The following is a 27705-nucleotide window of genomic DNA, read 5'->3' as shown; positions in this document are numbered from 1 at the left end:
AATGTTGTGTTGCATGTACTGATACGGAGGCTACCCAGGTATGGGCACTTCGTGTTACTTCACAGAAGAGAAATTGATGGTAAGGAAAAGAGTTATCTGACCTCACCACGTAAGTGTTTTTCACCTAAGAGGTGCCAGACACATCACTTTGTGCTTTTTCAGTCTTAGAAGGTCGGTCCGCTCATTATAAACCTGTAAGTGAAATTGTACTTGCTTTCCACGGATTTTGTTATATTTAATGTTGTATTCTGAAGCAATCTCAGCAAACTGGCACAATTTTTTAGTGTTCTTCCTTGATAGGAGGTGAGGTAGAGAAAAATCTTTTAATACTTCTAATTTTTTAGGCACTATTAAAATTTATATGTGCCATTTGGAACATTAAAAATATCTTTATTGTGAATCAAGAAATGCAAAATATCACAATAAATTATAGTTAAGGTGGTATATTTTAGCCTTTCTAACATTTGGGCAATGAGGGAATTGGCCTTGTGGGAACCTTAAACTCCTAAATGGGCCTGAAGTCAATACTGCTCCTTTGAGTTACTGATTTACGTAAATGATAACAATTCCTTTAAGAAGTGGAAATGCCATTTAAAAAAACTGCTGTAACTCCCAAGATATGGAATCTTTTCTAGTTGTCCTGACTAGTATAATTTTGTTTTAAACCTCCTTGTTTAAGGATATCTTGTGTGTATGTTGCCTGTGTTTCATTTTCCGTACTGTAACATTAATAAGTAAAAGGATTTACTCATTCATAGGTGGCACCTTCATTGGAGAGTACTGAAGTTCAGCCACTTGTGCAGTCAACAACACTTCTACCTGAAGCCTCCCATGACCAGTTTGTGGCTCAAGGTATCCTTTTAGTGAAGACATTCTACCTTCAAAAAGAAAAGTGACAAGTTGGTCCAGACAGATATTTTGAAAGTAAATGTCTAAAGAACAAAATGTTAATGAAATAAGTTATAGACCATTATGAAATACATTTAGAACCAATATATCAGAAATTAATAAAATAAATGCTCTTAACTAATAAATGGAATTTGGCTCTTAAATAAATAGTCCAATTCCTGTGTGGCTCCTTATTAGACGCTCGTAGGTATTTGACATTTGAATTTGGGAACTGATGGGTATAACTTAACTTTATTTTTTCCCTTCTTTTGAGAAAACACTTTGCTACAAGTAATCCACTTGAAAGTAAAGCGATTCTGGTTTTAAGTATTTTCTAAGGCTATGCTTCCATTTAAAGGCACATAAAATGTATTGAGTCTTTATTTTATTAGAAATGCACAATACACAACTTGGGACTTATTTTTATTAATGGTAATATATAAATTTTGCTCCTTGTACTGGGAACTGCTTCCAACCCTGCTGTGCTTCAAATTTGCAACTTTGCTTTTTTTTTTTTTTTTAAATTCTAGAGAGTATATAAGCCTTATTCAGTAGCATTAAATTCCTGACTTGAAAGGACTATACTATCTAAAAAGAAAGTAATTTTAAACACTGGCATACATATAAGCATATGCAGAAAAAATACTTTCTGAAACATTAAGAAAAACTTGCTGAATTAAAACTTTGAACTTTCATTACAATATTTGTTCCAATAATTTCCTAAACAGTGTTCCATTTTGGTTTTTAGTAATTCATGTTCACTATATATAAAATTATTTAACTGTAGAAAATACTCATTTGATCTTCTTAAGAACAAAAGGAGCAAACTCAGATTATTTAAATGGCTCAGGACATAGGGCATGAAATGAAATTGGATCATGAATTTCATGAACATTTATCTCTAAAAGCATGTTGCCTTACTCTGATTTTTAACAGCTTTATTGAGATATAATTCACATACCATATAATTCACTTGTTTAAAGTGTATACTTTATTGGTTTTAAGTATATTCAGAGTTGTGCAACCGTCACCACGATCAATTTTAGGATATTTCCATCATCCTGCAAAAAAACCCTATACCCATTAGCAGTCACTCCCTCTCTCCCCCATTCTTGGCACTCTGCGGAATCACTAATCTACTTTCCTTCTTTATAGATTTGCCCGTTTTGGACATTTTGTATGAATGGAATCATATAACATGGTCTTGTGTGACTGGCTTCTTTCACTTAGTGTGCTCTTTTCAGGGTTCATCCATGTGCTAGCATGTATCAGAACTTCATTTATTTATTGACAAATAATATTCCACTGTATGAATATATTACAGTTACCCATTCATCACGTGATATAGGCATTTGTGTGGATATACAGGCTTTCTGTTTTTTTGTTTGGATTACCTTTGATTTTAAATTTATTTTATTTTCAAGTATTATGCTTTTTTTTTTTTTTTTTGGAGGCAGTCTCACTCTGTTGCCCAGGCTGGAGTGCAGTGGCGCAATCTTGGCTCAGTGCAGCCTCTGCCTCCTGGGTTCAGGAGATTCTTCTGCCTCAGCCTCCTGAGTAGCTGGGATTACAGAGGTGCACCGGTACACCTGCCTAATTTTTGTATTTTTAGTAGAGCTTGGGTTTCATCATGTTGCCCAGGCTGGTCTCTAACCCCTGACCTCAGATGATCCACCTGCCTTGGCCTCCCAAAGTGCTGGGATTACAGACATGAGCCACCATGCCCGTCCACAAATAGTATGCTTTCAAGGTATATTTATGCAATTTTACTCTTTGCCAATCATTTCAGGACATATATATGACCAAAAAAAAAAAAAAAGCATATAAAAGAAAGAATACCCACAGAAAGGGGAGGCATGAACAGAGGATTAATCCTCACAATTTTTTGGTGATATATGACACTATCAGGTATATTCCTTTTTTTTCAAAACTTGGAAATAAGAGATCAGGGTGTCAAATATCCTCCTTAGTTTTACAAAATAAATTAGCAAGAAAATTGAAAAAATATGTATCAATTTATATTCTGAACTAGCTCTCTTTACAGAAAAATTCAAAAAAGATTTCTATATATGCTTGCTCTAGAAGTGCTGAAGATATGTAATACATATTTTATGAATACTGAAAGATTTCCCTTGAAATCATTTGGACAATTTTCATTAGAATTATCTCAATTTAATTTTTTCCATTTTTATTTCCAAAGATTTATGATTATTTTTTAAGACACAGGGTCTAGCTCTGTCACCCAGGCTGGAGTGCAGTGGCATGGTCATAGCTCATTGTAGTCTCGAACGCCTGGACTCAAGTAATCCTCCTGTCTCAGTTTCCCAAGTGGCTGGGATTACAGGCGTAATATTTGAGGGGAAAAGAACACAAACTCTCATGTAAAAATGAGCAGAAAACATGAAAAGATAATTCACAAAGGACCTAAAAGTAGCCTTTATCTTTGGAAAAATATTATACAAATTAATACTACCCGAAGATACTTTTTTATTTATTAAATTGCCAACAATTAAGTATTGGCAGTACATTCTTTTGGCGAGGCTGTGGAAAATAAGCACTTTCATACATTGTTAGAGAAAATGCAAATTAGTATAATTTTGGAAGGGAATTTGGCAATAGATAACAAAACTATGTATTTACTTTTGATTAAACAATTCCACTTCTAGGAATTCTCTTTTATTTATCTCCAGCAATATAAAAATACATATGTACTTGATAATTTAGCAAGCATTGTTTGTAATTATAAAACATGGAAACAACACAAATGCCTGTAAGTAGAAGGATAGTTTTTGATAGATATATAACAATATATAGATAATGATAAACATATAACAAAATTATTTATAAATAAAATTTATTTTTAAAATAACAATGGAGAACTACAGCTATTAGAAAGAGGGGGCTGGGCACAGCAGCTCACACCAATAATCCTAGAACTTTTGGAGGCTGAGGTGGGAGATACTTCTCACGATAGTGAGACTGTATCTCTACAAAATATAAAATAAATTAGCCAGGCATGGTGGCATACACCTGTGGTCTCAGCTACTCAGGAGGCTGAGGTGGGAGGAGCACTTGAGCCCAGGCTTTGAGGCTTCAGTGAGCCATAATTGCACCAGACTCCAGCCTGGGCAACAGAGAGACCATTTCTCCAAAAAAAAAAAAAAAAAAAAAAAAAAAAAAAAAAAAAAAAAAGAGAGAGGGGAGGATATCTTCAAACAGATATGGAACAAATTTTAGGAAATATTGTCAACTGCAGAAAGAAGCACAATGAAAAAGAGTATTTATAGTTTATGATATTTACAGTTTTCTACTTTTGCATATGAAAGAAGGGGAAATTTAACATACGTATATCTATTTTGTAGAAAGAAAACAGGAAGGAACAGCTGGAAATGAATGAGATTAATTATGAGAATGGGTGGGAGTTAGTTAGGAAATAAGAGAGGATGGGAACAGTGTAGAAGAGATTGAGGGGTGGGATGGTGACCCTTCTCTGCATGTATCTTCTTGTATAGGTTGACTTTTGTAACCATGTATGTTTTACTTGCTGAAAAGAAAAATAAAATCAACAAAAATGGGAAACAATAACATGGAATACAAACCAATTAATCCAGCTACATTTCACATGAATAGCATTGAAGTGAGAGAGGAAGTAACCCCAGTAACTCTCAGACATATTTTTAGGACTTTAGTCCTCACACTATTGGCAAAAAGAACTGTAACCAAGCATTGAACTCTAGTTACTAGTTTTATTTTTTGCAGTATTATTAGTTAGAAATTCTGAAACTACTTATTGTGTTCATAAGGCAAGGCAAATAAGTAAATATATTGTAGACAATGAAAGCCAGAATTTTTACGTTCACATAACGGAAATTACAAATATGGAAGGAGGAAGATGTTTAATGTTGGATTATATTTGGAGTGTTGGATTATATTTGGAGCTTTCAGTATGAATCAATTATTTTGTTTTTTAAGAGATGAGGTCTCATTCTGTCATCCAGGCTGGAGTACAGTGCTGTGATCATAGTTCACTGCAGTTGCGACCTCCTGGGCTCAAGCAATCCTCCCACCTCATCCCGAGTAGCCAGGATTAAAGGAATGTGCCGCCATGCCTGGTTCATTTTTAAATTTTTTTGTAGAGATAGGTTTCTGTATGTTGCTCAGGCTGATCTTGAACTCCTTGCCTAAAGTGATCCTCCTACCCCAGCCTCACAAAATTCTGGAATTACAGGCAAATTAATGATTTTTAATTCGTAGATAAAATATATGTTTATGTGCCCAGGGGTATGTATGTGCATGCATACGTATATACACACATGTTTTCTAGCTTAGAAACAGTGACACTCTAAATAGCAATGTATACATTTAGTGCCCAAATCTTGCTTTCCAAACTCCATTCTCCACTTTAGGGAATCGACACTTTGGAACAAATATCCAATTTTAGAGCTTGGACGAGGAAAGAACAAGATGAACCTGGAACATCTTGCTGTGCCAGAAAGTAAGGGAATGCTCAAAGGTTAATGGAGGTGTTCACTAATGTAGGGTGCAGGTACCTTATTACTGTTCTAAAGTCTAAAAGTATTTTGGAGAAAAGGGAGCTCTCATACAGTGTTTTTGGGAACCACTGTGGAGAACAGTATGCAGGTTCCTCAAAAACTAAAAATAGAACCTACCCTCTGATCCAGCAATCCAGCTGCTGAGTATATATCTAAAAGAAAAAAAAAGTATATCGACGAGATAGCTGCACTCCCATGTTGATTGCAACGCCATTCGTGATAGCCAAGATAGGGAATCAGTCTAAGTTCCGTCAGCAAATGAATGGATAAAGAAAATGAACCATATATGTACACAATGAAATACTACTCAGAGAAAAGAATGAAGTCCTGTCATTTGCAGCAACATGGATGGAACTGGAGGCCATTGTGTTAAATGAAATAAGCCAGGCACAGAAAGACAAATATTGCAACTCATATTTGGGAACTAAAAAAAAAAAAAAAGTTGAACTCATGAAGATAGAGAGTAGAATGAGGCTTACCAGAGGCTAAAGAGTGGAGAGCCAGAGATAAAGAAGGGATGGTTAGTGGGTACAAAATACAGTTAGGAGGAATAAGATCTAGTGTTCAGTAGCACAACAGGGTAACTATAGTTAACAATAATTTATTGTATAGTTCAAAATAACTAAAAGAATGGAGTTGGAATGTTCCCAACACAAAGAAATGGTAAATGTTTGAGGTGATGGATGTCCCAGTTACCTTGATTTGAGCATTGCACATAGTATGCCTGTATCAAAATATCATGTGTACCCCATAAATATGTACAATGATTATATATCCATAATTAAAAATTAAAAAATAATAAAAATAGTAAGATTTTACTCTGAAAAAAACCTAAAGATTATTTGAATTTGGACACACCTTTGGCCCCTCGAGTTTCAGAAAAAGGATTGTAAATCATCTTTTTGTTCCTCAGTGTCTGAATACTTGGGGCATGAAGTCATGTTCTGCCATTTCTGACTTGTCTCTTCTGCATACGACAATGTCCGTGTGTACACATCTACGCATCTACATCCACACATGGTGGAGGGTGGAGGTCAGGAGTAGTAGGGGTAGCCTGACCCCTAACCTCAAGGTTAAGATGAGCCAAGCAGCTAAGGCAATTCCCCAACTATACATTATCATTTTCAGGAACTTTTGTATGATTATAAGAACTTTTGAGTATTGTACATAGCTGTAAGGTAAATAAAATAATAATTCTTATGTTTATTTTCAATAATAGGTCACCAGGAAAGTACATCACCACGGCCACCTCATGATTCATCTCTTTCTGCTCCCCTGCCCAAACTGTGTGTTTTTGTTACTCCATCTCTTCTTTCAGCAATGTGCAGCCTCTTGGACAACCTCTTGACGATTGCTCCCAGAGACACTGCAAAGGCTTTTCGACAAGCTCATCTCATAGAACTTCTCTGTAGGTAAGAGATAAATACTCCTAGAGAGGCATGTTAGTTGAGATAAATTTACACAAACTGTATTCATGACTTGATACAAGATTTCATGTGACCTGGGAATACAGCTTTATTCTTTTTTAGGCTCATTGAACTCTAGGATTTTGCTTTTGCCAGAATTGTCTTGGTGGTTTTTATTTTACATCTATTAAAGCACTTGTATTAGTTTGTTATCTCGACCATTAAGGCCAAAGAAAAACTCCTGCTTTCTAAAATTCATGGATTCTAAACCTTATTTATCCTCCAGCACACTTAAGGAATATGGTGCTATCCCCTGTTCTTAATGGATGTGAGGGACTTTGGGAATTCATCTTTTTAGTGGTCATATCAGAATAATGTCCCTGGGTTGAAAAATTATTGGTTAAATTCATTTGGAGTTATTTTGTTAAGGGAAATTAAACTTTTCATCAAAAAGTATTCTGATAAAATTTAGGGAAATTAAATTCAAAGAAAAATTATTTGAATTTTTATTACTCATTTATTTGATATTAATCAGTCTGTAACATAGTTTTTCTGAATTTCTAGTAAGGTATAGTAGAAAAGGACTAGATATTGAATTCAGGTTGACCTAAGGTCTAATTATAGTTCATTCACTCAGTAGCTTGCAGCCTTGGGAAATTACTCCCTAGTGTGTCATTAACACCTATTTAATGGGGTTAGTGTGAGAATTAAAAGTGATGGTATCTAGGATACCCCCTTAAGTATTACTTCTCTTTTCTTCTGGTGTTCAGTTTATTCTAGCCAACCATACCCACCTCCTTTTGACCACATGTTTATTTGCATTTCTCTGTCTCTCTGTCCCTTTACCTTTGAACATACACCATCTGAAATGTCTTGCGTCTTTTTGCCAAATCATAGTGTCTTCTCTTTCTTTCTGGAATATTAAGAAAACTCTAAAAAATATAAACTCTAAAAGAAGTATTCCTTGTTTCACCTCATTCAATTGTAATTATTCCTTTAACGTGTATGATACGCAGTGGACTATGAGTTTGTTCTGGCTTTAATATTTATTGGTCATTTTTTTACTGTACCTACTCGGATTGGAAAAGTAACTGCTAGTCAGTTGGCTTTCCTTCCTGGATGCTCCTGCCTGAAGATGACCAAAATAGAGCTCTAGGGATAGGATCTTCTTTGCTTCTTATGAGTCAGCTAAGAGTCTGATGTGGCATTGAGGCCACAGGGGCATTAAAAGACCTTTTATGGCAAAGGCTTATCATATTTCCATACCTGTTTTTCATTTTTGACTTTAAAAAAATCCTACTTGTTTTACTTTATTTTTATTTTTTTATTTTTATTTATTTTGAGACAGAGTTTCACTCTTATTGCCCAGGCTGGAGTGCAGTGGCGCGATCTCGGCTCACTGCAACCTCCGCCTCCTGGGTTCAAGCGATTCTCCAGTCTCAACCTCCTGAGTAGCTGGGATTACAGGCATCTGCCACTACACCCAGCTAATTTTTGGTATCTTTAGTAGAGACGGGGTTTCACCATGTTCGCCAGGCTGGTCTTGAACTCCTGACCCCAGGTGATGCACCCACCTTGGCCTCCCAAAGTGCTGGGATTACAGGCGTGAGCCACCGCACCCGGCCTGTTTTACTTTATTTTGTTTTTTACTTTCTAAATATGAACAGTGTTCTTGCTATTTTAGCCAGTATTTTTGCTATTTTATTAGGAAAATAACCACCAAGTTTCCTGTTACTCATTTGCTTTCTTTCCGAATGGGCTGTATTATATTTTATTCTGCTTTTAATTAGGTTTCCTTAGATATTTTCTTCACAACTCTTTGCTTCTCACTTTTCTCTGACAAGATATTTTCCTGTTTGAAGGTAACCCAGGATACAATTTGAAATTCTTTGAGATATCTTTTTATAAACATTTTCTTTGCTTATAAAGATCCTTTCTCTTGAATTGTATTCGAGTTACCTTTAAACTTCAAATTCTGATTTCTTAATCTTTAATAAAAAGTATACTAATCTTCTGAAGGATTTTCTTTTTCTGATCGTCACAGCATTGCAGATGCTACCCTCATACAGACATGTGTCCAGGAACTCAGAGCCCTGCTGCCTTCATCACCTCCAGCTGAACACACTCAGGCTCAGGTAAGCATCTCAAGTCTGTTTGTGGGTTTGTTTACGTTAGGTGTCAAAAATAAAAATCTTGCTGAGGAGATACTAGTCATAGGAAAAGGATGAAAACCTCTCAAAATATACATGGTATGATGAGATTATTTGAAATATGTTACTTAAAATTTTAATATGGGACATGTTTGGATGTTAGAAAAGAGAGGTGGGGTTTGAAGACCTAGATTCTATTCTTGACTCCATCATTAACCAGCTTTTAAATGTATGATCAAGTGTCTGGATATCTTGGAGCACCACTTTAATAAAGAGGGACATTGGTATAGTTCACTTCCTGCTTCTGTGATTTTAGGCTAGCTCTGTTATTTACACCAAAGTTAAAGTTGTTAAAATATTTGGTGGCTAAGTTATGTGTATTTTCAAAACCCAATTTGATAAAAATGATTTATTCTTGTTCCTTCACAGATATTTACTGTTTTAAATTCTTGCCTATAGCTAGAATCTATTTATAAAACATGCTTAACAATTATTCATGTAGCTGTTGCTAACAGAAATTTTATTTCAAAATCAAATTTTAAGAAGGGCTACAAGATTTATTTAGGAGGTGATGAATTAAAGGTGAAGTAGACCAATATCTCTTGCTTTGAGATGTGTTCTTTGAGCTGAATAAGACGGACCCCATTACAAAGTTTGGGAATGCTACACACATGGTCTTTGAAGCTGTTGTCCTGGTGCAGTGTTTTCACCTGAGCATGCCTATTGCATAATGACTGTCTCCTCCATTTTTCTGCTCTCCATCCAGCAAATCTTTGTTGAGTACTTGCTGTGTGCCTGTATCTTCTCCAAGTGAATAAAACAAAGACCCTTCCCTCAAGTTGGGAGAATAGATAATTAGAAAATCCATATATGCCTGAAGATGATAGACATCTCAGAAGAAAAACTAAAGCAGGGGACAGGAAGTGATGTCAGAGTTGGAAGGGTAGGGCTATTCCACTTAGGATGATTAGGCCATGTCGTGGGACCCAAAGTTAGTGAAGAAGCTAGTCCTATGGTCATTGCAAGACCCCTGAGGTTGGGGTATGCTTGGCCTATCCAAGAGACAGCAAGGAGGGTGGAGTGGCTGGAGCAGAATCTATGAGGGCAAGATGAGGCCAGAGGGGCACAGTCAGCTCCATGGAGTCAGGACGTTGCTGGCTGTTATGTTCCATTGTGTTCTGAGTGTCTGGCGCAGGGCTTGTCTCATGACAGGTGCTCACTTGATACTTGTGGGATGAATGAATAATAGCAGTAGCAAACATTTATGGGCATTTGTTTTTGTTAATTCATGTAATCTTCACAAGAATCATGAAGTTATCATTAATGTCATTTTATAAAGGAAATGCCTGAGGCCCAGAGAGATAAGTGACTTGTCCAAGGTCTCTGACATAGATTCCAACCCATGCAGGTCAGTTCCAGGGCCCACATTCTTAACCACTGCACTAGCTGGCCTTATGTAGATTAAATGCTTCTGGGCTCTTGGTATTTATATAAGATCATTCACTCATTTCAGAAAATTCTTGAGCCTCTGCTTTACCAGATTCTGTTCTAGGTGCTAGTGATATATCCTTGAACAAAGCAGATGAGCATCTCTCCTCACATAGAGTCTGTGCCATAAATGCAGGAGACAGACAGTGAACTAGTAAATAAAATGCATTGTATCAGATAGTCACAAATGGTATGGAAAAAAGTAATTGAGGATGGGTGAAAGGGTGTGTCAGCAAGGGGAGGGGCCTCCTGAAGGTGACACTTAAGCAGAAACCTGGGGAGGTGAGGGAGCAGGCTGCGAGTGCCTGCGGCAGGTGGGGTGGTCAGAACCCTGCTGGTGAGGTGATACTCTGCTAAACGTATGATGTATTAAAGTTTGTGGTCAGTTGGTTGGTATTTTTTTTTAAGAGGGCCATACATAGAAAAAGAGTTACTTTATCAACTACTCTTAAGATATTAATATTTTATTTAATCTTGAATGTGATCATATACAAAAGAATCTTTAGCAATTCAGCTTTTTCTCTATAACACTTCTTCTTGCCTCACCTGGCACGGTTTATCTATTTATGGTAATATTTCATACATCCAGAGGTCAGACTTGCTATAATTTCAGTAGTGTAGAGTATGAATGTAATATGAAGTCTCAAGACTTCACGGCAGTAAACAAATTAAATTTCACAAACTGAAGAGTTTGTGAAGCCTGGAGCCACCTACACTTTTATATAAAGTAAGTTGGCAGATTAGATAAAGGGAGGACGTATTCATCAGGAGAAGTAGGACAGAACTATTTGTAAATAGTCTGAGACCATTGACCTCAGAGACACATACTCCACAAATTTACAACAGGCTCTCGACTCTTCATTACACTCTTACAACCCCAGAATAAGGTGAGAGGAAAAAAAGCGTGTGTGTGTGTGTGTGTGTATGTGTGTGTGTGTGTGTACAGAGAGAGAGAATGACTGATTTCAGAATATCTTTATAAAATTCATTTATATGTAACTGGCTCATTGCTTGAGGGTAGTGGACAAATGAGACATCACAGCTCATTCTTTAATTGTTACATATTCAGAGGATTATTTTTCTGAAAAGTACTTTTGCCAGTTAATACTTAACAGTATTAGCATAGGGCAAATTCCAGAGATGGTTTTGTTGGTAATATTGAAGATGATTTAATTTTTTCTTTTATAATTAATAATAGTATTTTTATGCTGAGGGCAAAAATAGAACATATTTGCATTTTATTTGTAGCAGTAACTAGGCTAGCTTCCCCCCACCCCTGCTTATGCACTTTGAAGGGTGTTTTTGTAATCTTTCTTTCTTTACAAAATTATAGACTTTATGGCTTTGTTATACACTTTTCCACTTCTTCCATAATATTGATTTCATAATTTGACTACTTGAAAAATATGGGACTTTTTTTTTTGTTTTGAAACAGGGTTTTACTCTGTCACCCAGGCTGGAGTTCAGTGGTGTGATCACAGCTCACTATAGCCTCTACCTTCTGGGCTTAAGTGGTCCTCCCATCTCAGCCTCCCAAGTAGCTGGGACTGCAGGCCCGGCTAATTTTTATATTTTTTGTGGAAACAGGATCTCGCCATATTGCCCAGGCTGGTCTGAAACTCCTGGGCTCAAGCCATCTGCCCACCTTGGCCTCTCAAAGGACTGGCATTACAGGTGTGTTAGCCACCACACCTGGCCAAGACTTTACTTCTTTAAATGGAATTCAAAACTTGACTTTGAAAACATTGCTTTGTTTGGTGTGTAGTTGACAGTATTAATATGGCTGTTAATGACATGCTTATGAGAAAAATAATGCTTTGTCTGCTATGTGTTAATTTCAGATCTTGAAAAATTATGGTTAATATTTTATTTTTTATTGTGTTACAGAAGTAAAATGCTGTATCACTGAGATGGGCTTTTTATATGGCATGTTTGATTTGACCCTGTCTCCTTTTCAAACAGGTTTCCTTTCTCCTGGAATACCTATCCTCTTTGTCCAGGCTTCTGCAGTCGTGTTTATTGGTGGAGCCTGACCTTGTGATTCAGGATGAGCTTGTGAAACCTCTTATCACCAATATCATTGGAATTCTCACCATATGTACCAAAGATGTATTAGGTAAGCTTAATTGTTTTAGTTTAGAATGTAAGTGAATAATATTGAGAAAAAAAAAACTTACTCTGTTTCAGATATTCACTTGAAGGTTACTTTTTGAGTTTCTTTTTTGCTAGTATTTTGGAAGGCTTTGATAATGTGTTTTATAGTTTGGATGCCTTTTAGTGGTACCAATTAAGTGGCACCAAACTCAAGGACTACCCTTGAGTTTTCAGTTTAAATGAGGGCAAAGCTCTCTGTATGATGTTAGAAAGTACAGTGAGTTCTGGGTGTTAATTATTCTTATAAACTATGGCTAAGGCCAAAAGCTTAATAAAACATTCCCAATAACAAGTATAAGCCAATCTAGAATATATCAAAAATTTCCTAAGGTCCTAAATTATTGAAATGTATATATATTTTGTGATCTAATGTTATCTCCAGGGGAAAATATTCTATGATGAAAAGTCGAATGTAATGCTTAGTGGAGAAAATTAAAGCAAAGTAGGATCTTTGTGAAAATCTAATATAATTGTTTTAAAAATGGAAACAATCATTTATAATGAAGTAATTGACCATTTGGTAATTCTCTTTGCCTTTCAGTTTTATTTGAACTATGGATTTACTTGGTTTTAGGTCTGGAAAATGAAGTGTGTTATGATACCCAGCAAAGCCAGTTCTCAGCATCTCATCAGTGTTAAAATGATCTCGATGTTAAAGGAATAGTAATTCCTTAGAAATTCAACAAGTGGCAGTGATACCCTAACTAAGCTTATTAGGTTAGACTGGACAAGCTCAACAAGGTGATATCACCCCCAGTCTCTAAGGAGTGAAAATTGATTCTGGGGAGAAGAGGGTGAGGCAAAAACATCTTAGAAATTAGAATGGTTTGTAGGCTTCCAAAGCTCAACTCTACCCGAGACAATCTTATTACTATTTCTCTTCTTGGTTTTTCTTGAGAATTCCTTGAGAAGCATTGACATTGAGTTCATGGAAGATACACAAGATGTATGCAAGACTAGTGCCACAAAACTGTGGTGAATAGATGACAGCAGCTGGAGGACCTTTGGTTGATTGTTTGATCCCAAGGTCATATAGCAAAAGGTGGTCTGTGTATCTTGGCTGCTATTGGCTGCCTTGTGAATGCTTTTTATTGATCCTCTTGCTTTTCTGTATGATTTGAGCTTTGAAAATTAAATGAAAGTAGTATATATTTAATTACATAAAAGTTGTTTAACCCATCATTAATTATATCAAGCGCTGAAAGGAAAAAATGTCAATATCTGAATGTACATCTATTAGCTGGTTAAATTAAAAATTGTTTTCTCATATCTAGCAAAAAGTTTTAAAAGTTCACTAAGAATATTTTTAAAGAAGTTTTAAAAATTTTTTTCTGAAAAAAGTTTTAAATGATTTTATAAGAATTTATTATATTGCTGTTATGTTTTTATATGAATTGCTAATTTATGTATGTAAATTGACACATTGTGATGATATATATATATAAGTAAATAAATTACATGAAAAGTTATTCAGCAAGTATAGGTGCAAAGCTAAATTTGGTATTAATAGGTCTTTAATTTTTAATTTAATTTTCAGCTTAAATGTTTTATTCGGCTATTCTGAAGCCTGTATTGAATAAAAACAGTAAGCTCTATACTTAGCCTTTTTATGTACAAAGTACAGATATATATATAGTACATAAAGAGATATACAGTATATGTGTGGAATTAAAATCTTGTGGGGATGGCAATGAGGAAACATTTTCTAAAATAAACTCTTTAGAGAGCCACTAATGACAAAAGGGTTGAGAAACACCAAGGATTGCCCTGGGGAAGGTGCAGTTTTCAAGTACCTCAGAGGTGCTGAAGTACACCTAGATGGATGTCCTCGGGGTTAACGTCCTATAAAGTTTACATTATAGTGGAATTAGATAAAAGATGACAGATCCTTCTGATGGCGTGGTCAGAGAGAGTCCTCAGCGACTGCTCTCCAGCTTCCATTTACCTGAGTGGAGAGAAGGGAAAATGGGTCCTCATCCTAGAATTGCTGCATCCTTAGCCATAGGAAGAGCTGCAGAATCTTCTTTTGTGTCATACTTTTCTTTGTGGGATGATACTTTTCTTGGTTCTTCAAAGAAATTCTTTCTTTTCTACCTTGACCTTGGCACACTGTGCTTTCCTTTCACCCCTGCCCAAAGCTGCTGGAGGGGATAAAGGAAATAGGGGAAAACTTACTCTGACAAAAGTAGCACAAACAATGACATATTTTTATAATGTGCCAATATGTAGTTCTGCAGTCATGGCTTAATATTTAGTTTGTCACACCTTCTGATTGTTCTTGAGTATGCTTTAATAAGAGGAGAGTTTGTGAGTGTGGCTTTATATGCAGGAGGGTGGAGGGGAGATATCTTAAGAAGCAATGGAAAAGAAGTTAATTGAAATAAATTTTGGATAATGCTGAATTAGATTTGTCTTCATTTGATAAGTGCACACCCCTCATTTTAAGTGTAATGAAGTGTCTGTGGTAAGTTTTATATCTTGAAAGGTTCTTTTCCTTCTTTGTGTTAATAACTTGAAGTGTTTTGATTAATTTTATAGATAAAGAGTTAATATCAGCTTTTTGTCACACATGGACACATTTATTTAATCTTCTGGCCATGCTCCTGAGGAAAGCTGGTACCGTCACACTCCCGTCTGTTACCGTGGCCCTGGCCAAGCACTGGACAGCGGCGATTGGTAAGAAGATACTTGCATCATCTTGGGGGCTTTCTGCTAATAAAATGAGATAATGATTCTGCCTGTTTAGGTATGTAAATTCACTAAAGTTAAGTAATTATAGCATGGCATATAAAAGAGGTATCAGGGTGCTTGCTTTGAAAAATTTGCAGTGTTCTTTAGCCCCCCAAAAATGCATTTTTGAAAAATTGAAACACATTTTCAGATAACATAAAAGCGAGTTAGGAAAGCCTGTGGTTTTATTATTTTTTAAGCTTTTTAAAGATGTCATCCCTGAAGCTCTGTTTTATTGAGAACATTATATTGGCCACTGTTGGTTTTTTTAAATTTTACTTTAAGTTCTGGGATACATGTGCAGAATGTGCAGGTTTTTTACATAGGAATACATGTGCCATGGTGGTTTGCTGCACCTATCAACCGATCATCTAGGTTTTAAGCCCCGCATGCATTAGGTATTTGTCCTAATGCTCTCCCTCCCCTTGCTTCTCATCCCCCGACACGGTGTGTGATGTTCCCTACCCTGTGTCCATGTGTTCTCATTGTTCATCTCTCACTTGTGAATGAGAACACACAGTGTTTGGTTTTCTGTTCCTGTGTTAGTTTTCTGAGAATGATGGCTTCCAGCTTCATCCATGTACCTGAAAGGACATGAACTCATTCTTTTTTTATGGCTGCATAATGTTCCATGGTGTATATGTGCTGCATTTTCTTTATCCACTCTGTCATTGATGGGCATTTGGGTTGGTTCCAAGTCTTTGCTATTGTGAACAGTGCCACAGTAAACATATGTGTGCATTTGTCTTTACAGTAGGATGATTTATAAAACTTTAGGTATATACCCAGTAATGGGATTGCTGGGTCAAATGGTATTTCTGGTTCTAGATGCTTGAGGAATTGCCACACTGTCTTCCACAATGGTTAAACTAATTTATACTCCCACCCGCAGTGTAAAAGTGTTCCTATTTTCTCCACATCCTCGCCAGCATCTGTTGTTTCCTGACTTTTGAATAATCACCATTCTAACTGGCCTGAGATGGTATCTCATTGTGGTTTTGATTTGCATTTCTCTAATGACCAGTGATGATGGTTTTTTTTTCATGTTTGTCGGCCGCATAAATGTCATCTTTTGAGAAGTGTCTGTTCGTATCCTTCGCCCACTTTTTGATGGGGTTGTTTGTTTTTTTCTTGTAAATTTGTTCAAGTTCCTTGTAGATTCTGGATGTTAGACCTTTGTCAGATGGATAGATTACAAAAATTTTCTCCCATTGTGTAGGTTGCCTGTTCACTCTGATGATAGTTTGTTTTGCTATGCAGACGCTCTTTAGTTTAGATCCCATTTGTCAGTTGTAAGCCTGTGGTTTTATAAAGGTACATATGATATGATTATAAAATAATGAGATAAATTTTACTGTGTTGGTATGGAAACCAGTATCGTTTCTGACATATGTACATTGTATGTGGATACATCTTCATATATAAAATCTGGTATACGTGATAACATGGAAAGTTATGATAAAAATAACTTTCTCATCACATCAGAATTTTCTTATAGTGCAGAAATGCCAAGAGTATAGTATAATTATTTTTATAAGATGTTTTTCATGATAGTTGCCCACTAAAATAAACATGATTATTTTAAAATAACTAATCTTTAATTTTTCATGAAGCCTCCTAAATTTTAGCATAGAAAAAAGCTGTTTTTTAACATAAATATTCATAACTGACATTTATGTAACCTTTTTAAACAACCTGCTTAAATGTACTCAAAATTGAGTTATTTTAAGCTTCCAAAGTACCTGCTAATTCAACTGACCGATTTTTTTTGACATTTACTTTATCATTTGATCATTCAGTAAACTTAAATGCATGATACAATTTTTAACCAAAGCGATAGTAAGAATTATGGCAAATGCATGTTTAAGAAGGAACAGAATTGTTAGTTTTCTGGATGTAGGAGTTCTGAGTCTACCATGGAGTACAGTGTCCACGTAGGATATCATTATTTTGTTTAAAATATAATAATTGAAAGAGATTGACTGATTAAGACGTTGGGATTTTCTTCTTGTATTTATTGGGGGAAAATTAGTTTATCACCTGAATCACCGATAATATCAATAGAAAGCATGATGCTACCCACATTAGATAAATCTGGCCTGCAGCTTGTTTTGGTAAATAAAGTTTTATTGGAACATAGCCACACTCACTTACATATTGCATATGGCTGCTTTCATGCTACAAAAGTTGAGGTGAATAGTTGTGAAAAAGCCAGTTACCTGCAGAGTATAAAATATTTACTACTTGGACCTTTACAGAAAAAGTTTTCTGACCTCTGACTTAAACTTATTTATCTAACACTATTTCTCTAGTGATAAAATAAATACATGTTAAATTCAAAACCTTCCTTCAAAATAAGTGTACAGTTTTATGTAATAATAGTACTAATCAAAAGTAACTTACTGCATAAATGGTTTTCATAATAGTAATGTTAATGAAAACATTAATAACAATTATCATTTTTTTTGCCATGGTTTTATTTTTATTTTTATTTTTTTAAATCAATTTCCATCTCATATTCCCATATACATTTAAAACATCTCGTGGTCACTCCGTAACTTGTGTTATCTATAAGAGTCTTTTCTCAAACTTGACTAATATTTGGACATCATTTAAATGAACATAATTCTCATGAAACCCTACTGCTGACTACTTTATTTTTCTTATGTAACTTTAATTTTTACAAGCCAAAATCTAAGTAAAAATTTTTATGGTTATAATTATCACACAAGCATAAATCTAAAATATAAAATCAAACAAAATTATGAATCCAATTTTTCAAGTTTATAAAATGTAAAACAACACATGTAATTTTGATTAAACAAAATCAGTTCTCACAACAGGAAATTAATAATGACTGTTTCAATGTAAATTCCTTTCAGTTTGGTCTGTTCTTTCCACTCTGTATTAAGTTTGTGAATCAGTTCGTGATCACTCATGTGCTGTCTGAACTGCTATGAAATATTTGTTTGTACATTGTGCCAACACTGCATACTAAGTCTTGCTTTTAAGTTCTGTTTGGCACCAGCTCCTTTAAAAGTTGCAACACAATCACACAAGTTGGTAATCTAGATGATCCAGAGTATAGTTACTTTAAAATCAATTTGATTTCCTTTTTGTTGAATTTTGAAGAAATTTTCAAACATTCACATCTGAAATTATTCCTTTAGATATGTTCTGCAAATGTGCAGGCTTGTCTGCCACGTGTCCTGCCCTGTATACTGCCAGCTTGCAATTCCTTTCTATTCTCTTGACCGAAGAAGCAAAAGGGCATCTCCAGGCTAAGAGCAAAACACATTTATGCTGTAGTCCAACAGTGGCTTCACTTCTTGATGACTGTCAGGAAAATCAGAAATCTCTAGAACGACTTAGTGATGTAATCCTCCAGGTACGTCATTTCTTGGTTTTTCAAAAACTTTATTTAGCGTTTAAATAAATTGACTTTCAGTCATGGTCTTGTTAAAAACTGTGTCAGTCATTTAAATTAAGAAATAGTAATGCTTATTATGACTGTTTAAATGATACAAAAGTTTATAAAGTTAAATTAACTATCTCCTCCTTAGCCCCACCCGCTTATGTTGACCAGTTTCTTCAGTGAATATGATGTAAAGATTTGAAGTGAAATATTACTAATCTAAATCTAACAGTTGATCAAAACAGTGTGTCATATCATGACCAAAATGGATATATTTCAGGAATGCAGTTATGGTTCAAAATTTATTGTAATTTTAAAGATATATCTACGTCTCTGAAAATATATTCTAAGTGACATTTGATTTCTAGAAATGGACCACGGATTTTTGGGGTTGGTTACATGTATAGGTAAGTGGACCTGTCTGGCACATTTGGAAGAAAATGCCCCCTTTCCAAGCCCTGTTGCCTGTTTTATCTTATAAAATTATGTTTACAGTCTAAAATGTGAATCAAGAATTTTGTTAATCAGAAAACATTCTAAAATCACTAAAGTATTATTTTATAAGTAGATTAGTAATTTTTTAAAAACTGTGTGTTTACTAAGTTAAAGTTGTACATTGTTTTTTACAAATAGGAATATTTTTAGATTTTTCAGTATTTAGAATTATTCTTTTTAATCATGTGGTTTTATGATTTTTGTCTTCTCACTGAAAGGCAGAAAAGTAGTAGAATTGTTGATTGAAGAATTTGCTTCAGCTTCCCAATCAGCCAGCCACGTTTGGCAAAGACAGAAGATTGTCTCTGTGCTGGTTTGTTATAGTTCCTTTGTTGCTTAGAAGATTGTTCCTGTGCTGATTTGTTATAGTCCCTTTGTTGCTTAGAATTTGGAGATTTTTACCCACTTCTTTGCGTGTGAGAGTCATGGTCATGCAGATATTTCTGGTATGACTGCTTGTGCATTTTGGGCACAAGGCTTGATGATGTTGAGATGCAGAAAGGATTGCCAGTAAGAGAGAAGAAAACGCTTTCTGGTTCACCCAGGAGCTGTCCTGTGGAGAGTGTCACAGGGTCCTCAGGGGACTTTGTCTCCCTTGTGCTACAAAATCTGGTTGTCTTTCCAGCATAGATAAGAAGACTGTTAAGGCATCCCCCATTTTCTCATCCATCTCCAGCAGTGCCTTCAGAAGCCTGGATAGAGCTCTAGGGGAGAAGCGTTCCTCAAAGCATTTCTCTAAAAGCCTCTTATTCTTGGGAGGCCATAGCTTTCCTGTACCTACTACCTCACTGTCAGTTCACTCAAATTTTCTTAGTTGAAAACAAAAACTGAACGTTGTTCCAGTTTTCTCATTCCCCGTCAGAACAACAGACTTTATTTCCCAATGATTAACTGAGTCTCCAGTTTTGCACTTTAAAGAATGTTGTAAGGAGGAAAATTCAAACCTTTTCAAAAGTCTCCCAACCACAACCCCTATCTAATTTAATTATAAATTTCCCAACTTTGGCTTTGGTTGGAGCACGGTACTGTTTGGGGAAAGGCTTTTGCTCTTGCTGACACACTTGGCTCGTCAGAGAATTTCAGTGACTTCACTCAGAGGACTGAGTGCAGTGAGAGCAGTGTGCTGGGCCCTGCCCTCCCTGCTGAAGCCAAAATGGCAATAGCTGTGGGAGCCTGGCTCTGCATGGATGACTGTGGGTGTCCTGCAACCAATCCTCCTGGACCTGGGAAATTTAAAGACTTCCAGCCAGGCAAAGCCAGGGCTATTTTATTTCCCAACTCTTTAATGTTGTTTGTGGTGCTGTGTTTGAAGGGTCTCTGATGAGAGTCATGATACATATGGATCCTTGTAGGGTAATGAATCAGTTTATAATAGTATACACAGGAAAAAAAAATCTGTGCTAGAGGAATTTGTGAAATTTACCTTGTCCTTATTTTTACCTAATACTTTGTAATATTATTCGTTATAAAAGCTTTTGTTTATAATTTTTTTGTTACCTTTTTGGACAAAGAAAATGAGATAGCCTACAGTCACAGAATATCTCAATGGTTTTCCTAATGACTAGCTAATTTTCCTCTTTATTTCTCTAAATTACAAATCACGTATTTTGTGAGGGTATGGATACATTAACCAATTATTTAAACCATGTTTCCTAATAAATCATACTCTTTGTGTTCGTGTAAGCAGTAGAATTTGGATACATGACATCTGTTAGAAAGGCACAGGCAAGTTTAAGACAAAGAAAGTGAAGAGAGGAAGTATACTCCTGGCACACTCATGACAAAATGTGTACCTAATGTAAGTTGGGACAGTTAATGGGCCTATTAAATTACAAACACTGTTTTCTTTGCCTTATAGAAATAGGATATGTGAATTAAAATATTATTAGAATACATTCAACAGCAACGCGTTTTGATAAGTAATAAATGTAGCTTACTATATGTCCATGGAGGCTGTGGTTTGGGCCAGGTGCTGTATGAAGCAAAGTAAATTACAGTCTTTAAATTATCTGAAGAAATTATATTCTAAAATTGATGTCTTTCAAAGGTCTATTTAAGTTTTCTGTAAAGTCATACTCAAAAAACATTTGATGTGGGACCTTAGGCAAATCACTTAACTTCTTGGGATTCAGTTCTTCAAGTGCAAAATGATAGGCTTTTATTACATTATTACTAAGTTTCAGCTGCCTCTAAAATCTCCATCCTCCTAACAAATCACTGTATTGGAACTTCAGTTAAATGTCTGGTCAGAGTTATCTTTTAAATGGTGCTTTATAGCACTATCCCATAGGGGATACATGTTGAAAGTATTCATACTTACATCTTTAGTCATGTGTAAGTGTTTTTTTCTAAGTCCATTTTGAGGTGGTTTCAGACTTTGAGCATTTTCTAAGAAATATTCAGCTGTCTTTTGTCCATAAAATACTGAACACATTTGACTTAGCGGAGATTTTACCTTCCCTAGTTTATGAAGATACAGTAGTCTCCTCTTATCTGTAGTTTTGCCTTTTATGGCTTCAGTTACTCATGGTTGACTGTAGTCCAAAAATATTAAATGGAAAATTCCAGAAATACACAATTCTTACGTCTTAAATTGCATGCCATTCTGAGTAGTATGATGAAATATGATCTGTCTCCCCTCAGGACGTGAATCATCCTATGTCTAGCTTACCCGTGCTGCATATGATACGTGCCCATTCATCACTTAGTATAGCAATCTTGGTTATCAGACTGATGAATCACAAGACGAAGAAGGATGAGTGCATTGTAGTAAGATATTTTAGAGAGAGAGACAGAGAGGCCACAATCGCATAATTTTTATTATACTATTCTGTTATTATTATTGTTAATCTCCTACCTGCCTAATTTATAATTAAACTTTATTGTAGTTACATATGTATAGGAATAAAACTTAGAATATATGGAGCTGGGTACTATTCATGGTTTTAGGTATCCACTGGGGGTGTTGGAATGGCTCCCTCAAGGATAAGGGGGCTACTGTGCTCAATATGTTTTATTTGCAAATACATGTAGATAACAAGATCAATGAAAATCTCTCTATATGTAGTAGATTTCGTCTATAATTGATAATCAGTTGAGATAATGAATTAATTTTGCTCCTTATATTTGATCTGATATCTAAAAGTAGTAATGCAAATGAGGAACTCTTGTGCCTTATTTTAGATGTATTTTGTGCTCACATTTAGTGAATGGTAAAATTCAAGGGTAAATCTGTTGAAAGAAAGGCTTATATATTTAAGATCCCGTTGTGTTGATGAATGTTCACTGTAATTAAAAAGCCTATTTTTTACATTAAGTACCTTTTGGAAAGAAAGCAAGAAAGTCTTGACCTAGAATACCCTACATCACTTAAATGTACAGAAGGGATTAATCTAGAAAGAGCATGACATTTAAATGAATTTTGGTTGATGAAAAGACATTATGTCTTGCTCTGTATCGTCTTGATTTCTTTTTCTCTTTTTGTGTATTTGCATCATCTAGGAGCTAGTTATCTGTTGCTCGAGTTTATTCTCAGCCTTGCTGCCTCCAGGCTCCTCACACTTCCAGTCGTGTCCACTTGCTCTTTGCAGTGATGCTCAGACTGCTTTTCAGTCTGCAGTAAGTACTGTATGCAAACTGATAGAAAGTCAGTTCTTCACTCCAGCCTTTCCTTCAGTATATGTTGGAAAGTATATGAATTTACCATAGGTTAATCCTGTTTGTTTCCTTTTTGTCTGTTTGGTTTTGGTTTGGGGCTTTGATTTTAGTTTTACCACGTACACATTTTAGAGAACCAAACAGTTGTATCTGTAAGTTTTTACTAAAAGTAGGAGATTTCTGCCTTCATTCCTCATTTTCTCAGAGGTGACCACTTACACCTCATTTAGCTACTTTTTATAGCTTCTCTTTCATGTTTCTAAATAACATGCTTATATTTTTTTGTCTTGATTATTCAGTTATAGATATTATCTGTTGAATTCCTACTATGGAAAATGAGACTTTAGCTTTTTTTTCATGCCTCACCCACCTACCCTGCCAAAATGGGTTCCCTTCTCATTCTCCTAATATTGATACACCATAATGCCAATTAGAGAATAGGCAGCGTGAACGGTATTAAATTTATGACAGTGTTATACACAGTTGAACCGTGTTGCAGAGTGTTTTTCTTTTCTTGCACAGCTTTTGTTTGCCTTAGAGGTAATTATTGTATTATTTTAAAATGTGCTGACTTTCCTGTTATCACTTATAAGCTCCATGCTCTTTGCCAGAATTAAATATCCTCTCAGTGTGTTCAGAATTGTCAGAACTTCATCGCTTCATCTTTTGGAAGAAATCTCTTCCCAATTCCTTCTAACCTACTTGGTGCCTGTTTTCATCCTGGGATATCCGTTCACCAGTTTCTGGGAATTCCTTTACCTCTGTGCTAGGTGCAGTTTCCTGTCATCCTGGGATATCCATTAACCTGGTTCCAGGAATTCCTTTACCTCTGTGCTATGTGCAGTCTCCTGCATCCCGCATGCTGTCTCCCATCTCCCGTGGCCTTCTCTCCTGGTTAATGCTCTTCATTTTTGCGTAGCGTCTCTTCTCCCTTAGCTTTCAGGGAAAAGGTACCGAGGAGGTCTTTTGAGATCTAAATGACTGAAAGTCTTTATCTCCCTTACATATAATTTATAGTTAGGCTAGTGAGAATTCTGGATTGGAAATCATTTACTTCAGAATTTAGAAGCCATAGTCTGTTCTTTTTAATTCCAAACGTTACTATAGAGAATTCTGAAGCCTTGGCTGGGCGCGGTGCTCATGCCTGTAATCCCAGCACGTTGGGAGGCTGAGGCGGGCGGATCGCGAGGTCAGGAGATCGAGACCATCCTGGCTAACACAGTGAAACCCCATCTCTACTAAAAACACACAAAAAATTAGCCAGACATGGCGGCGGGCACCTGTAGTCCCAGCTACTCTGGAGGCTGAGGCAGGAGAATGGTGTGAACCCGGGAGGCGGAGCTTGCAGTGAGCAGAGATCACGCCACTGCACTCCATCCTGGGCAACAGACCGAGACTCCGTCTCAAAAAAAAAAAAAAAAAAAAAAGAAAATTCCAAAGCCCTTAGAATTCCTGGTTTTTCTCTTCCTGGAAGTTTTTAGAATCTTTATTTTTTCTCGTATTCTAAAATGTTTAGATGAAGCATCCAGGTGTGGATCTGTTTTAGCCATTGTACTGGGCTCTCTTGGGGATTCTTTCCATCTATAAACTCATGCTTTCTAAATTACTTCAGAGACATTCCCTGTACTTTGTATGCTCTGTACATTTGGAACTCCTATGAAGTTTTTTTTTTTCCCTATGTAATCTCTCTTTGCTGTCTTTTCCTCTATTTATTTTAGTCTCTCTTTTCTGTTTGGCAGCTTTTCTTGGTGTCTGGTAATCTTGATTATGTGCTGTATTTAAGACTGGGAAACTCAAAGCAGATTGACATCCCTGAGCATATGAGTGCAACTTGTCAATTGCTGTCCAGGGGAACCAATGGGGGTTATTTTGTAGGCTTGTCTTCTGGGGCTTATCAGATTCCCTGGAGAATGGTCTTCCGATCTCTTTCCTGGAGGTGAAAACCCAACTGCCAAATGTTATGTAGCCAAGTAGGAGACGACAGCTGAGGTCTCAGAATTTAGTTTGCACAATTTCACTTAATCCTTCAAAGGTTTTAGTAGAATACCCTTGCCCACAAATTTTCCCGTCTCTGCCAGTTCAGAATCCTAATTTATCCTCTCCAGAGACTAAACATCCAGGATTTTGCAAGGGCTGGGAGGAAGAGTGGCTTAGTTACATAGAAATTGGTGGCTGGCAGGCAGGATCTGGGCATGTAACTGCGTTTTAGAGACTTTAAGCAATCCTTCATCCTCACATCCAGGGATACCTGGTGCTAAATTTCTTCAGCCTTGGGCAATTCAGTGGATAGATTGGGGTAGTTTTCAGCTTTCCCCACTCACCACTTAGAATTCAGGTTTCCCAAGCCTAATACACTTGCCACTCATCCATCTGCTTCCTCGTTTTCAGGCTTGTGTGTGTGTGTGTGTGTGTGCAATCCCATTTTTGTCATTTTAATGGGATTTCAGGAGGGAATAAAAGACATATCTGTGCACACAACTATTTCCTTAGGAGTCTTAACTCCGACCCAACCCTGCTCCCAATTGCTACATATATTTTTATTTTATTTTTTATTTTTATTTATTTATTTATTTTTGAGACAGAGTCTCACTCTGTCACCCAGGCTGGAGTGCAGCGTGGCCCGATCTCAGCTCACTGCAACCTCTGCCTCCCGAGTTCAAGTGATTCTCCTGCCTCAAGCCTCCCAAGTAGCTGGGATTACAGGCGCTTGCCACCGTGCCCAGCTAATTTTTATATTTTTCGCATGTTGGTTGGCCAAACTGATCTCGAACTCCTGACCTCAGGTGATCCGTCCACCTTGGCCTCCCGAAGGGCTGGGATTACAAGGCGTGAGCCACCACACCTGGCCCCATTATCATTTGTTTCAAGAAATTTTTCAATTTTCTTCTTAATTTTTTCATTAACCCACTGGACATTCAGGAGCATATTGTTTAATTTTCATACGTTTGTATAGTTTCCAAAATTCCTCTTGTTATTGATTTCCAGTTTTATTCTACTCTGGTCATAGAAGATGCTTGATATTATTTCAATTTCTTGAATGTTTTAAGACTTGTTTTGTGAACCTAACATATGGAATATCCTACAGAATGATCCATATGCTGAGGAGAAGAATGTGTATTCTGCAGCCATTAGATGAAATGTTCGGTAAATATCTATTAGGTCCGTTTGGTCTTTAGTGCAGATTAAATCCAGTGTTTCTTTGGTGATTTTCTGTCTGGAAGATCTGTCTGTTCAATGCTGAAAGTAGGGTGTTGAAGTCTTCAGCCATTATTGTCTTGAGATCTCGCTCTCTCTTTAGTTCTAATATTTGCTTTATATATCTCAGTGCTCCAGTGATGGGTACATATATACTCACAATCATTGTATCCTCTTGCTGCATTGACTGCATTATCATTATATAATGATCTTCTTTGTCTGTCCTTACAGTTTTTGTTTTGACATCTATTTTGTCTAAGTATAGCTACTCCCAATTTTTTCTTGTTTTCATTGGCATGGAATGTCTTTTTCCATCCCTTTATTTTCAGTCTGTATATATTTTTATTGGTGAAATATGTTTCTTGTAGGCAACAGATAAGTGGGCGTTGTTTTTTCATCCCTTCAGCCACTCTGTGTGTTTTTATTGTAGAGTTTAGTCCATAGTCCATTTACATTGAATGTTGTTATTGACGAATAGGGACTGCCTTCTGCCGTTTTGTTATTTGTTTTCTAATTGCTCTGTGATCTCATTCTTCTTTAATTCCTTCTGTCTTTCTTTTAGTGAAGATGATTTTCTTTGGTAGTATGTTAATTTCTTCTTAGTTTTTGTGTCTCCATTTGTATCGTTTTTGGTAAAAGGTTACCATGATGAGGCTTGCAAATACCTTCTTATAGCCCATTATTTTAAACTAATGACAGCTTAGTACTGATGGCATGAACAAGCACACATGCAAAAGAAAACTAATAAAAACTCTACACTTTAACTTTATCTCCCCTGCTTTTTAACTTTTAGTTGTTTCTCTTTATGTCTTATTTTACTGTCTTTGTCTTAAAAAGTTGCTGTAGTTATTATTTTCGATTGGTTCATAATTTAAACTCTCTACTTAAGAGTAGTTTACACAACAGCATTACAGTGTTACAGTAGTCTCTGTTTTTCTGCGTGCTTACTATTACCAGTGAGTTTTGTAACATCAGATGATTTCTTCTTGCTCACGAACATCCTTTTATTTCAGATTGAAGAACTCACTTTACTATTTCTTGTAGGACAGGTCTGGTGTTGTTGAAATCCTTCAGCTTTTGTTTGTCTAAGGTTTTTATTTCTCTTCATACTTGAAGGATAGTTTCATCGTATGTACTATTCTAGGGTAAAGTTTTTTTGTTGTTTTGTTTTATTTTTTTTCCCTTCAGTGCTTGAAATATGTCATGCCACTCTCTCGTGACCTGTAACATTTCCAGATATATTGGAGGTCCATTGTATGTTGTTTCTTTTCTCTTGCTGCTTTTAGGATCTTTTCTTTATCCTTGACCTTTAGGAGTTTGATTATGAAATATCTTAAATGTCTTCTTTGGGTTAAATCTGCTTGGTGTTCTCTAACCTTCTTGTACTTGAATATTGATCTTTCTCTAGGTTTTGTAAGTTCTCTGATATTATCCCTTTGAGTAAACTTTCTACCACTATCTCTTTGTCTTAAATTTGCCCTTTCGAGGCTATTTTTTAGGTTTTATAGGCATGCTTCATTCTTCATTCTCCTTTTTCTTTTGTCTCCTTCCCCTGACTCTGTATTTTCAAATAG

At 36.0% G+C, this 27705-nt stretch overlaps 1 protein-coding gene across 4 annotated transcripts in view; it reads left to right on the top strand.

Annotated features, from left to right (window-relative positions):
- The window catches only part of RTTN (rotatin), a 287438-nt gene that overhangs the window by 224711 nt on the left and 35022 nt on the right, over positions 1-27705 (top strand). For all 4 annotated transcript variants that reach the window (XM_055368332.1, XM_019014234.4, XM_055368333.2 and 1 more), the window contains 6 exons: positions 759-852; positions 6661-6853; positions 8892-8982; positions 12448-12601; positions 15178-15315; positions 18540-18757. In XM_055368332.1, coding sequence (XP_055224307.1) covers positions 759-852; positions 6661-6853; positions 8892-8982; positions 12448-12601; positions 15178-15315; positions 18540-18757 — 888 coding nt within the window. The remainder of the gene's footprint in view (positions 1-758; positions 853-6660; positions 6854-8891; positions 8983-12447; positions 12602-15177; positions 15316-18539; positions 18758-27705) is intronic.

This window comes from Gorilla gorilla, chromosome 17 (assembly GCF_029281585.2).
Source record: "Gorilla gorilla gorilla isolate KB3781 chromosome 17, NHGRI_mGorGor1-v2.1_pri, whole genome shotgun sequence".
NCBI lineage: Eukaryota > Metazoa > Chordata > Mammalia > Primates > Hominidae > Gorilla > Gorilla gorilla.
This window is presented reverse-complemented; position numbering and strand designations above follow the sequence as displayed.